Genomic DNA, 13,936 nt, shown 5'->3' on the forward strand with positions numbered 1-13,936 from the left:
CCTTAATCAAGGGTGGCATGAAGAAGAAATTAATGAGAAATTCTGCTCTGCCTCTTCCAAAACACTTTCAACAGTGTGTCAAACAAAAGCTACTGTCTCAAAACACTCTGAGGAGTACAGTGTCAGATGAGTAGTTAAGCCCTGCTGCAAATGTCAGAGATGCTAAAACCTTCCATGGATTCAAAGGTGATTATGCAAATTCACAGGAAAAAAGAATCTATCAAAGATTTGTAGACAAATCAAAAACAGCATCAGCGAAGTCCTTCAGCCCTAAAACTGTGGAGGCCAAAAGGATATTGTGGGAAGAATAACTACAATACTATCATGCTGCTTTACTGATCTCTCTGTGTCTGCTCACGGCCCCCATCACAGAGAGAAGGCCAGATGGGCCTTGACCAAACTCAGCATGGACATTCATGTGTTTGTCTGCCATGTTCCTGTGACACTTGGAGCCACAAGAGTGAGCTGCCTTGTCTAATGGGCAGGATGGAAGAGGAATGAAAGGATGCAGTGAAGCCAAACATCAGCTGTTAGTCTGTCCCTGTTACCTATGCCTAGCTTGCAGTTAGGAACTTTTGTTGGTACAAGCTGTAAGAGGTAGGGGAAATACAAAAACAAGAAAGGGACTTGTCCTTGTAATCCCCTCAGTGTTCTATTTCATTAGATGTCTTTTTGCCAAAATACCTTATTTTGTTTACATAAGCTACTCCAGTTAAATATATATTTTACCAGGAAGAGTTGTGTCTTCATCAAAGCCCTGTGTTAGGACTTGGTTGGAGAAAGGCCTAAACTGTCAAGATGTATTTTATTCCATTTTTTTCCCCCCACATGAAGGAGCATGGTCTCAGATAAAACCCCAACTGCTTACTGAAACTGCATTTTCAGGAGATTACATACATACTTTATCTCAGACACTTAAACTGGACACCATTGGGTTCAAGGCCATATAAACATTCTGATAAACCTGTACCCTTGGGAAGCTTTAGCAGCCTTGTAAGTTCAGTAGGGCACTGATAAGTAAGCATGCCTAATTTTTCAGGGTATCAAATGTCAGTCAATGGTTTGTAAAAAATATTCTAATTACATACCAGGCAAAAAGAGGACAAGAGAGGCTGACCTATATCCTGGGAACAGTATATCCAAAATGTCAAGCAGGACTCACGTATGACACTTTCTGTTGTATCATACTTAAACATTAGTAAAAACTTGGAGTCTACGTAACACAGAGGACAGGAAACAGATTTAGTACTCTCTGTGGTTTTTGGATAAAGGGCACTCCTATTTCAATCTTTTCACAGGCTAAGGAATCAAGTAAAGATCATTTTTTAATAGTCGTAATTACTTGCATAACTTCTCATATAAATGCATAGTCTAGATCAGCTTCTTCAGTTTTATTCATTCCTGCCACACATGTATTCCCCTAACCCCTGTTACTGTTATCATTGAGATGGCATTTGTATTCCAAACCCCTACTTCAAATGGCTGATAACTTTTTGAATCAATTTTCTTTATGCTAGAATTTCATGTGGTTGTTGTCAGCCTGAGGGTGGGTGTTCCTATGTGAAGGTCTGAAGAAAATCCATTTAATCACTATTATGAAGATCAAATTTTTAAGTAAACATGAGTGCACTTTCTGCATTCAGTAAAGTGTTTGTACTTTAATGGAAACTAAACTACAAAATAAAGTTAATGTAACATTCCATGACTTTACCTGCTGTGCTAACCCTTCCTCTGTTGTTTTTGTCTGTTAAGTAGGTAATTATTAATTAATTAATAATTATTAATATATAATATATATATACATATATATGTTTATATTGCACATATTTTAGAAGTTATACCTGAATAAATAAACAAGCAAAAAAATTAAATAGTGCAGTAGCATGAAAACAAATTTTTTTAAAAAATGGAACTGAATTAAAATATATGATTTTGCACCTATGGATTTGCTGCTACACCTATGGATTTGCTGCTATGTAACAGACATAATCAGTCAAGCTTTGATACATTAATACCATTTGGTTGCTATACTTAGATTTGTGTCCATGGCAAACCCATACACTCAAACTAAAAGTCACTAAGATATTTCTCTGGATGTGGTAGAAGAAAATGAACTAAAATACCTATTCAGGTGGAAAAATGGATCTGAGCCAGCAGTTGGATAAATACTGTGTTGGAAGAAATCTAATCTTGGAGGGTCTTAAATCTTTAAAATAATATGAATACAATTAATACTAAAGTACCATCTGAGGCACTGATTCTCTGTTGCTCCTGCCAATCCAGAAGACTGTTCACTCTTTTATACTTTAACTGTTTTATCACTATGGATAAAAAGTGGGTTTTTGTTACTAGGAAATGCGACCATATGCTATAAGAGGTGTCATTAGAAATCTTCTGATGGGTGGAAGAGAATAAATCCTCTGGCACACTTAATAACAAAGTTTCCTGACAGTAGATGCCTAGTGAAGACTGCCACTTTTATAACCCCAGTTCACTGTATCTTTGTAGATACATATTATGTAATTATTCTTTTATGTTTTTACTTAGAGAGACACCAAGCTGTAAATACTGTAGTATTTGCTTGTCTTCTTGTTTGGAAATTTGGTTAATGTGCTCTTTGCAGGAACTGTCAACCACACCTTATGCATGGCCAAAAGATTCTATATTAGTTTGCTTAGGTTTTAAAGATATATCAATTTTCCAAAGAATAAAATAAAGTACCTATAAATTCTGCATGAAACAACTCCATATCTGAAGAATCATTGATTAGGCAATAGAACAGCTCATAAATAAGAATACCATGTATCCACCATTCTAGATCCCAACACAGAGTATTACCAATGTTCTGGTCATCACATGAGATCAATAAAGTATAAACATGAAAATCAGCAAAACAGAAAAGAATGTAATCCTGAGAGAGAAAAAAGATCATGGTTTTCAATAATGTGCTACTTTTAATGCAAGCAGTTCTTACCTGAGTGTGTGAAGGTGGTAAGCCTTTTCGACCATATACTCCAATCAATGCATCTTTCTGAAGGGATATATTGAATTTTAGAAATTGTGGCTGATCAATGAAGAGTTGTGATCTCCAAAAAATCCCAGGGGGCACTTCTTGTATCGCTCTTCGGCCTATATCAAGTTCTCCAGAATCTATAGTGTTGTTTTCTTGTGCAAATCCTCCTAATTTTCCTGATGGTTTAGAATAATATGGAGATCAAAAATTAGTGGTTTTTTCTACCTTTCAATCATCCTTCATATATAGCTTCAAATACTTAGAATTACCTCAGGCAGAATTTTACCTGACAACATTTTTGAATAGAAGATCCCAGGAATTCAATGATTTGGAAATAAAAAGGCAAAGATACCACAAATGCCTACTTACAAAAAATGCTGTAGCATCCCTAAGGAGGAGCATTATGGAAGCAGTTTAGAATCTACAATAAACTTTTTCACTAGCATTTTAACAGGGGTTTCTAAGAATAAAGTCTCACATTAAAAAGAAAAAGCAGAAGGCAGCATACAGATTTAAAGAATAATAGATATATAAACACAGGTAGTCAAGAAAACTAATATAAACAATTTTACATTAAATATCAGAGCATTTATTCAATACTTCCAAATACTACAGCTCTGGTTACCTATTTTTGATTTTGCATAAGCAAGCAACGCTGTATTTAAGCAGCTGGCACACGAAGGTGAGGCTTGAGTGAAACAATACAAAGAAAAATGGAACTGTCATTATAGTCTTGGAGTTTGCTGTGTTTTTACCAATTCATATTCCTTTCATCAGCTAGTCTATTATAAAGATTGAAATAAATCCATCTGAATGTGATAAGCATGTTCATGTGATGCTCACTTGTTTGCATACAAGTGTTCTGAAGAACTGACAATTCAGCCTTGTCTTTTACATTCAAATTCTACATTATTCATCATTTGATGGAAGAAACTGACACAACCTTTTTGCAAACATTTAGACTGCAAAAAAACTAGATTAAAATCTGAAATGCCAGGTGAGGTCACAGATTGATCCTCGGCACTTATTGTGCATCCAAGATGAACTGAGACTGCTGTTGAATTAAACAGGTTCAGAAGCACTGCTGAGAGGCCTTGAGTGGGAACTTGTATCATCATCAGAGCTGTGTCACAGCAGCATTGCAGTCACTGAAAATGTCTCACAGGATTATCACATTGATCAGAGTGCTCTTGAGAAAAGACAGTGAAATATCTGATCTTAAAGACCCCAGTTTTTAAACACTTTTCAGGATGAGTTTAATGTTTTCTGAATTTGGACTTAACCTTTCATAATATTCATGTGTTATTCTAGAAGATGGATCTGTATTTCCTATTTCTGCTTATTTAAGCATTTGTTCTCTACTTCTTTCTTCAAATTAACGCATATTGTGTTGAACAAATTCACACACTGATGACAGGTAATCACTAAACAATAAACACTTGTTTGCAATATTGATCTGCAACTTCCCCTATTTCTACATTTCAAATGAAAAATAACTGCCTTGTACTACTGAAAAGATGAGCTAGACAGCTTGAGTAAGTGCTGTTTATCAAATACATGAACCACCTTCCCAGGAATGTCTGTTTCTGGGGTTCAACACTCAGCAGATAATACATTTATGGACTCCTAAGTTCTTCACTGAAAAAAAGATGGTTTTACTTTGTAGCCATGTGCCCCTTTAGCACCCCAACACCTCTCTCAAAGCTGTCAGCAGCTGTTTGTCACCCTAAGGTTAGGGGATTAATTATTCTTTGTTCCCTGTTGTATCTCAATGAGCATAAGAAAGATCTTCATAGTGTCATCATTTCCTTTCCATTTTCTAAACAGTAACAGTTCCTACAGGCACCTTTAAACCAAAACATGGAATGTCGTGTTCATACACATTTACTAGTAAGGTAGTTGAAATGTCTCAAATCCAAATCAGAGGATCAGGACATTACCAGGGGACTAGAGAAGGGCGGTACTGAAAGTTGTTCAGCTGTCAAAATATCTGAATCAAGGTTTCATTGATTCTTCCTTACAGTTTTCAGTAACCAGAGTGACAGCACAGGGGCCTCGCTCCTCACATTTCACATCCAGTCATCAAACTTTCCCTTCTGCCTAACTGGTGCCTCTTTGGTGGTTTAAAATGTGTACTCTTTGGTCTGTCTGTTGGTCAGTACTGATGCATGCTGATAAATGACCATGAACCATATTCTGCAGAAGACACCATATTTAAGTGGGTGAAATTAACCCTGTTCTCTTGAATTGTATTTAGGGACATAAGGAAGGAAAAATGTATTTGATTTCCTTGTTATTTCCTTTTATCTTTGAGGCAGTGTATAACAGGTTTTAGTTTGGTAAAAAAATGAAAAATTATCAAGGAAAAAACCCAGTAAGTGTTTATAAAATATTTTCAAAAACATCAATATAGTTTATAAAATAAAGTATATTGGTTATTGAATGCAGAAGACAATGGGATGAAAAGCTGTCACTGCAGCATCAATATTCATAAATATAAAGTAGTTTTTTTTCTCTTCATTCAAAGTAAGTAAGAAAAAACAGGAAGCGATAATGATTATCTAAGTACAAGAAAAAGGCAGGAAGGTAAAGGAAATGAGAAGAAAATGTCCTACTGGAGAAGTTTCACAGGCTTACAAAAATCACAAAAGCAGGGAACTGAGCTATAACTTTTCTAAGACTTGGAGCTGTGATAACTTCAAAAATTTTCTAGATGTCAATTGCCAGCAGAGGCTTCCTCCTTCTCAGTGGTAAGGAGGTCAGATCTTCCTTGTGAATGGGAAAATGGATTTTTGTGTAATGAAGCAAACACTGCATTCATCAACCATTTAAATCAAGTTTTCTATTCAAAACCTATTGATTTTGAAGCCTCTGTTAGCCAAAAGTGCACAAGCTCTTAAATGTTTGGAGAATCTTAAAGGGCAACATGGAAAAAGGTCGATAAAAAATAATCCCTTTATGTGGTTTGTATTTTAAAAGCTCTTACAACAAAATTAAGAAAGTTTTTTTTCCTGCTTTATATATCAGTTGGGTGATTCAGACTCAACATTATATGCCAGAGACTTTGAGAAAACAAATGTACATATTATACCTGACCTATTAAATTTCAGTGAGAAATTAAAAAAAAAAAAGAGAGAAGAAAACATCAATCTCTATAGAGAAAAACCCAAGATATTCCATAGTGAGGTCATCATGCCACACAAAACTCCTTGATCATGACTTCTAAGCCTTGTAAGCATAGCTAAGTGAGAAGCTTCAAAAATATGCTTATTATTCCTGAAAGGCGTCTTCTGGAGCAAAACCTTCAGAAAAAGTGATTACGATGGAACACACACATGTAATCTTTTGTCCAGAATTATTGAGAGCTTGCAGAAAGTCCCAAGGACTGGCTCTTGTATCAGGTCCCCCTTATGAAACAGCATGTCCTGACACCCTGGGGCCCTGGCTTTGTTGTGGCCATTTGTTCAACACGAAGTCCCTAAGGCAGGATGGTCCGAGCCAGCCTCAGCACCCTCCTGCTGCCTCTGGGGACCCCACAGCAACAATACAAATATTATCAGGTGTTCTGGAGTAAACAGAGGTTCTGCTTCTCTGGATATGATGAGAGCTTTCCTATCCTCATCAAGTATCACATATAACTCCTGTGAGGAATTTTGGTTGACAGTTAGCTCTCCTAGTAAGATCAGCATTACTGCTCATGATCCATAGACCCCTTCACATGCTAGGTAGGAGGAACTGTTTGTTCTTGTTTATCTTTTTAAAATTACTATTACTTACAAATGCTCTGTACTTGCATTAAATATAGAGTCTTGGATGAAAACTGTTACAGTGTGATGATGTTAGTAAGACACAAAGGAAGGAAATGTTCCAAAAGAAGGAAAAAAAAATGGTGCCCATTTCACTTACCACTGTCTCCAGCAGGAACTGTTACAGGATGTGTTGGCACAGTATCAGAATTCACTTTTCCATTCTCAAATGTATCATTTTCAGTCTGCTGCAACTGCCAGTTGAGGCCAAACAGATGCATTGCTGGTGGTAGAGGATACAGGTTATTTGATGCTTTTAACCACAATGACAAATTGCACAAGCAACGACTTTCCATGCCTCGTAGTGGCATAGCAACTCATACATTAAAAAAATTAAATTACATGAACAAGCATTTGCAGACTAATAGTTCAGCAAAGGCACAAAGCAATTACTACCACTGTCCTTTAATGATACAGTGCTTTCAGTGAAAGCAGTTGACAGAAAGCTCACCAGTCTCATTTTGAGTCTTTTACCAGTCCCAAATCAATGTTCAAAAGGATAGGCAGTAATTATGTTCTTTTCTCTTTTTTTCATTTTTGATCCTTCTGAAGAGACAAATCATTTAAGTGAACTTTAAAATGACCTACTAAAAGAAATGATTTTCCCAGCAGATGGATCTGTCCTGGTTAGCTAGAAAGGGAAAAGAAAGAGTAAATACGGGAGGAGAGGGAGGGAGGGTGCTGTGGGTGTTGCAGGGCTAACCTAAGACACGAGCACTTCATGCTGTCAACAACACCCTGCACAACCTCCCATTACGGGCCCATTCCTCACACTAGCCCACAAAATGAGGCGAGGCCATGAGCAGAGCCAGGGACACCGGGGCACTTTGCTCTGATAATGGTAATGCATAAGTTAGCTTTCTGAATTACTTAATTCCCCACAACCACGTTCATTTGAAAGTTGATACCATGTTAAAGAGTTTAGCTGAGTTAATTATGAAACAGAGTTAACCTTCCATGGTGTTAGGGGGAACTTAAGGAACCTTGATCACCAGGGATTAAGGAATGAACCCAGCATCTAAACTTTTAGAACAAAAATACGGGAAAAAACCCCCTATCTTAGTGCTATACTGAGATACTCTCATACAATTTCATGCTGTCTGTGGATTATTTTTTTCTGTTCCAATGTCTCTATAATGCCACCAAAAAGCATTTTATTGTAATTATTCTACTTTGTGCTTGGGCTAATGTAGTTTTGCTCATTCCATGACAACAGTTATCTGCAAAGCAGTTAAAATAGTCTTTCAGTGCTACTAGGGAATAAAAATACACTGGGAAAAAAAATCCATACTCATGTATTTTAACTATTAGTGCAAAATATAAGGAAAATAATTCACTGCACTTTATTGCTTCTGCTACTTCTCTCTCTCTGAAGTAAGATTACTACTATAGTCAATGTTACTAATTTTTTCATTCCCCCTATGCAAATGACAAAAAATTCTTCATCCCATTTGGTTTCATCTCTAGTCTATAAATCTCTTTGTATTGACCATGCCAACCCTTATTTAAGATGAACAGGCATAAATGGAAGTTTAAGTTAGCCAGGCAACAAAACCTGCCAAATTAAGAGGTTGTCTGCCAGGTCTTTGCCTTAAAGCCTTTCCCTTAATCTGAACAAAACAAAAAACCAGAATGCAACTAAAGACCTGTTACTGAATACTTCAAAGACTGAAATCTTCACTACAGATGACATATTCTCTTTGTTCCAAGTCTCTGACTCTACTGTTACAGTTCTTTCCCAGACTTTAAATTGCCTGTCAAAGCCTGATAATGTAGAATGTTCCTTGACCCTAAAAACATATTTCTTTTATCCCCTCTCAACTCTTGTTAAACCATAAATCTGACCACCACCATCTCTGGCACATCACTAGAATTAGCCATCATTATTTTGACCCTACCTCAGCTGAAATTGTTATTTATGTATTAATCACCTGATGAGTGTATCTGTTTTAATATATTTCAATAAAATCTCTAGGGTCAAACTCTACAATTTGTTATACTTGTTCATTTCACTGGCAGCAATGAAAGACAGCAAATAGCTAAATATTTCATGATTTAAACCCAGTACATTCCTTGTTTTCAAGTCCAGAGATCTAAATCACCTCTCTTAACTTTGCTGTCTTCTTATCCCTTTTATTAGTTCTTCTGGAGAAAAGAAAGTGATATTCATTTTGTAACTCTAGAAACACAGGAGTTTAGAACATCATTAACATCTGCTGGTGCTATGTACATGCCCTGTGCCTCTCCATGCACTGGGAGATCAGAAGGGGAAGCTCCAACATGACCTTTTAGCCATTCCCTTGTAATTCAAAACAGCTGGAATTTGAAGTCTTCAAAGGCAAGGACTGTGGGATCAATATTGACTACATCAATATAACCACAATCACTACAGTGTAAGTGACAACTACCTTTTCTTTGTCTTTGTACTGATGTGAGTCTCACTGTACATTACTGCCAAAGACCGTATCCCTCAAATATACTATTCCTCTCTCAGCTTTGACAATGAACTAGAAACAAGTTCAAGACACAATGTTTAAAGAAAATGAACAGATAAATGCAGCTGTTTCACAGATCAGGAATGCAGGAATATTTTTTAAGGAGACAAAAACTGCTGCTAGACAATTCCAGTGATAAAACTTAAGAGTGTGTACTAATACACTAAGTAATTCAACCACACAATCTCTCTGAGTTAGTGCTATGGAATTTAGAGAATTGTCCTTTTACAACAAACATGAAAGAAACAGGCTTACTGCTAAAGCATCAAATTACAAGGCAGAATTTCTTTAGAGATTATGAACTCTAAGAACATGGTTAAATTGACCAATAAAGACAAACTCAGGAACTATTGTGCCAACCAAAATTTGTCTTCTCACAGCTGGCCATCGATATAAAAGCAAACTTTATATCCTTACCAATTTTATAAGAAAACTGAGACATCTGATAAAAATTTTTGATGCTATTATGAATCTGTTTAGCAGCACCTGGGACTGATACCTTGGTGGGATGTCTGAGACCCTCAAGTCAAATGGCATGGACTAGTTCTGAATTTCCAAAGGGAGAATGATGCAATCATTCATGTTTGCTGATTTGTTGGATAGTAAGAAGGGTCTGCAGAGGGATCTGGATAGGCTGGATCAGTGGGACAAAGCCAGTTGTAGGAGGTTCAAGAAGGCCAAGTGCTGAGTCCTGCACTTTTGTCACAACAACCCCATGCAGTGCTACAGGCTGGGGGAGGAGTAGCTGGAAAAATGTCCAGCAGAAAAGGACCCTGAAGTGCTGGTTGACAGCAGTGGCCAGGTGGCCAAAGGGAAATAGTGTGGCCAGCAGAAACAGGGCTGGTATTTGCCCAGCATATTTGGCCACACATCAGGTGCTGTGTCCAGTTCTTTTCACAACAGGAAAGACATTGAGGTACTGAAGCACATCCAGGGAAAGGCAATGAAGCTGGTAAAGGGTCTGGAGCACAAGCTTTATGAGGAGCAGCTGATGAAGTTGGGGTCACTTAGCCCAGAGAAATGAGGTTCAGGGAGACCCTCACAATCCCTACAACTACCTGAAAGCAGGTTGCAGTAAGGTGAGTCTCAATCCCTTCTGCCATTTAACAAGTAACAGGGCAAGAGGAAATGGCCTCAAATTATGCCAGGGGAGGTTAAGATTAGATATTAAGAGAAAATGTTTTCATGGCAAGGATTGTAAAACATTGGAACAGACTGCCCAGGGATGTAGTGAAGTCACCTTCCCTGGAAGGATCACCATCCCAAAAAACCAGTGGCTATGGCTCTTCAGCACATGGTTCAATGGTGAACATGGTGGTGGTGCTAGGTTGACGATCTGACTTGATGATTTTAAAGGTATTTTCCATCTTTAACTATTCAACCTATGATTAAATAGTTACCTTTTGGTAAACTCAAATAAAAAAATAAACTTAATTTTAATTAAATTTATTAATTTTAACCTAAATGAAATTTATTAATTTTAACCTAAATGAAACCTACTATCTTTAACCTGGGATTCTAGGACCCATCTATTCTGCTGTTTCAGTCCCTACATCCGTTCTGCAAAGTAATCTCTAGCTTTGAAGAGTTCTTCACTTGCTGAAGCTTTGCTAGCATTTACCTTTGGACTGAGTTGTTTAAGGCGACATTTGTACTGCTACTGGACAAATTATCTGCATGGCCAGCCTTTAGAGAAGTGTGATAGTCTAAATGGTGAGGAGTGCATTCCCTCTAACGGAGCGGAAAGAAGAGGCATCAGAGATGACAAAACTCTCTTGGATCTGGGCTGCTCTTGGCATGAACATAGTAGCAGCGTCTATGTGCATGTGTGGTGCTGGTCAATACAACTAAATTCACCAGAACAAATCCCAAACATAAAAGCACTAACCAAATTAACAGTCTTACTCTTATTCTCCTCTTTCCCCCTCCCCCTGCCACTGGACTGACATATTCAAATATTCAGAGCTTAAATTAAAGGAGTGCATTTGTACCAACAGCAGCCTTAATTCTAACATAAAAATGCTATCATTTGTTGTAGACAATTGGGTAATCTTGCCATCTGTCACCACACAGTTCACTGAAGAGTTTCTGAACCATCTTAAAACTGCTTTTTCAAGCTTGGTTGATCTTGCGATCACGGAAGCCTAGTTATTTTGGTTTGTAATCAGTCTACAAAGCCTTCCATGTCCACTCAATAATTAAAACAGCAACTAAGAAAACATTTTACAGCAAACACTTGAAAAAAACCCCATCACTAGTTTACACTGTGTAAAACATTTTGTAAAAATCTTCAAGAAGAAGTTCCCATTTGTTGTGCATGCTCCTTTCTCAAGCTAGTAATTCAGTGCTTTAAGCACTGCCTTTACAAGGGACTCGTTCTTCAGAAATACACTGTATTATCACTTCAAAACACTCTCCAAGACTTGCATCCAAAAAGAAACCAGTCCTTTATTAGTAGGTGGTGTAAGATGGATAATTTATGTAACTAAGTAGCAGAACTAGAACTGTGAGGGCTGACAACTACCCTGCATTCAACTGCATACCTGCTGCATTTGCTGCCTTGCTCAAAATCTCAAAGTTCTCATCTGCCAAAACTATGAGAGGCACAAAAAAGAATTGTAACAGAACACCAATTAATGTACCTGTTCTACCATTTAGCAAGAACTGGATTTGTCTGCATTTTTCCCTCTTCTCCTACACTTGAATGCTATAAGGATAAGACAGCTAGTTCAAAAAGGAAATCGACAGGTATTAGCACTATCCAGTATCCAGTGTAGCTTTAAACAGAAAACAAAGTTTAGATCAGATGTGCAAATACACACAACTCTGATGTCTATGACTATCAGAATTTTTATTTCTTTGTAGAAAATGGTAGCAATATACAGTAAAAGCCAAAGAAACTTATGTATTGTTCTCATCAAAATTCAAGGTTGTCTCTATCATAACTCACCAGGATCAACTGCAACTTTTTCTTAAGTACTGTAAGTAACAAATACGCTCACATGAAACACAAAGGGCATAGCAAACACCCTATGAGATGTGCACGTGAAAGAATCACAAATGCCGATCATAAGGATGCACAAACAAAACCATACACATAGAAGCAGAGCCTTTATTCACAGTCCTGCAGTAATGGAAGTAGTACTGTAATGGAAGAAGTACTCTGAAGTACCAGTGAGAAGTGCCAGCAATTCAAGACCTTTCCTTCCAAATATGGCAACTTGTTTTCTGCAGGAAAGAATTGTAAAGGTATTTTCACACAGGGCATTTTAGAAGAACAAGAATTCACAGGTAAGAGGATTCTTTTAAGTAAAAAGAAGAAACAGAGTTACCTAAATTGGGAAATGGACTTCCACTGCTCCTCCAGCTTTTCTTAGAATAGCAACAGATGAAAAATTAACACTAGACAGCAGAAAGCAAAAACACTGGCTGTCTCTAAAGAGCAAGCATCTCCCCAAAACCTCTGGAGATAAGGCCTGTGGCATATGTTCTATGAACATGAAGAACTCAACACCGTAGGGGAAGTTGGCAAGAGGAACTGAATGATACTGGCGACCCCCCTTCCCTTCTCCCATGTGTTTTACAAGGTATGGTAATCAAGTCTTATTATTCATGAAGCTGTGCTTGAAGATGAGTTCCTTGCTAAGTTATTGAACTCATGTTCCAGGACTGCCACTGCTACATATTTCCGGGTGCTGATATTTTGAAACCATGATTTTAAAAATTGCTTCCTGAGAATTAATTGAAAAATCTTTATGCACGCTTAAACATAAGGAAAAGTGAACATAATTTATATTTAAAGCAATGCAAAGAAGATTATAATTTAAACTAAGCAAATTGCAATTATTGCTCAATCTTGTTGAAGGATTATCTTCTAGTTCATCTCCCTGTTGGCAATACATTTTAAAATGAAATATTTGAACACTGAAGTGGTTTTAAAAATTATCTTCCATATATTTTTCTTGCAGACATAATTAGAATCTAAATCTATTTTATTCTGAAGGACCTGAAGTGGACCAGAAGATGTGCAAATGAACTGCCAGTGATTTGCATTCTTTTGCTTTTTTCTCAGATAATAGGATACCTTGGATGTTGCTGCAGATCAAATAGTGAATTAAAAATAGTTAATTAAAATCTTAAATAAAGTGAATTAAAATTTACAAAGACAAGTTCTTTATTTATTACTCTTTTTCTCAAATCGATAAAATCCCTGTAATTTCTAAATTTAAAATAACTTTAAAGTACATACTTTTGAGCACCTTCAAAAGATTAGTCACCAGCAGCATCACATGAAAGATGCTGAACATATACACTGAATGTAAAACATTTTAGTAGAGTGCTATGTGAAAAACCCAGTAATACCTATCAAGACCAACACAGTAACTGAAAAACTAGTTTTCCCTTTTATCCTGAACAGTTGAATAGGTCCATTGATTTTACTGTTTCATCTGCAAAAAAAAAAAATCCAACCTGTCTAGTCTATTCCTCATTTTCTCCTGGGATCTTTTAACAATGAATTTGAAAAACATTTTTAAAATTGCCTAGAAAAAATACCAGCAACAAAGGTATATCAGCTATCTACTGTGGAGAAACTTACTCTCTTTGACTTCTACTCAAAGATG

General features: G+C 36.8%; 1 protein-coding gene across 39 annotated transcripts in view; it reads right to left on the reverse strand.

The window, feature by feature from the left end:
- Positions 1 to 13,936, reverse strand: part of TENM3 (teneurin transmembrane protein 3) — a 1,296,489-nt gene that overhangs the window by 89,740 nt on the left and 1,192,813 nt on the right. For all 39 annotated transcript variants that reach the window (XM_064710586.1, XM_064710592.1, XM_064710587.1 and 36 more), the window contains 2 exons: positions 6,920 to 7,042; positions 2,975 to 3,189 (listed from right to left, as the gene is read on the reverse strand). In XM_064710586.1, coding sequence (XP_064566656.1) covers positions 2,975 to 3,189; positions 6,920 to 7,042 — 338 coding nt within the window. The remainder of the gene's footprint in view (positions 1 to 2,974; positions 3,190 to 6,919; positions 7,043 to 13,936) is intronic.

This window comes from Zonotrichia leucophrys, chromosome 4, assembly GCF_028769735.1.
Source record: "Zonotrichia leucophrys gambelii isolate GWCS_2022_RI chromosome 4, RI_Zleu_2.0, whole genome shotgun sequence".
NCBI lineage: Eukaryota > Metazoa > Chordata > Aves > Passeriformes > Passerellidae > Zonotrichia > Zonotrichia leucophrys.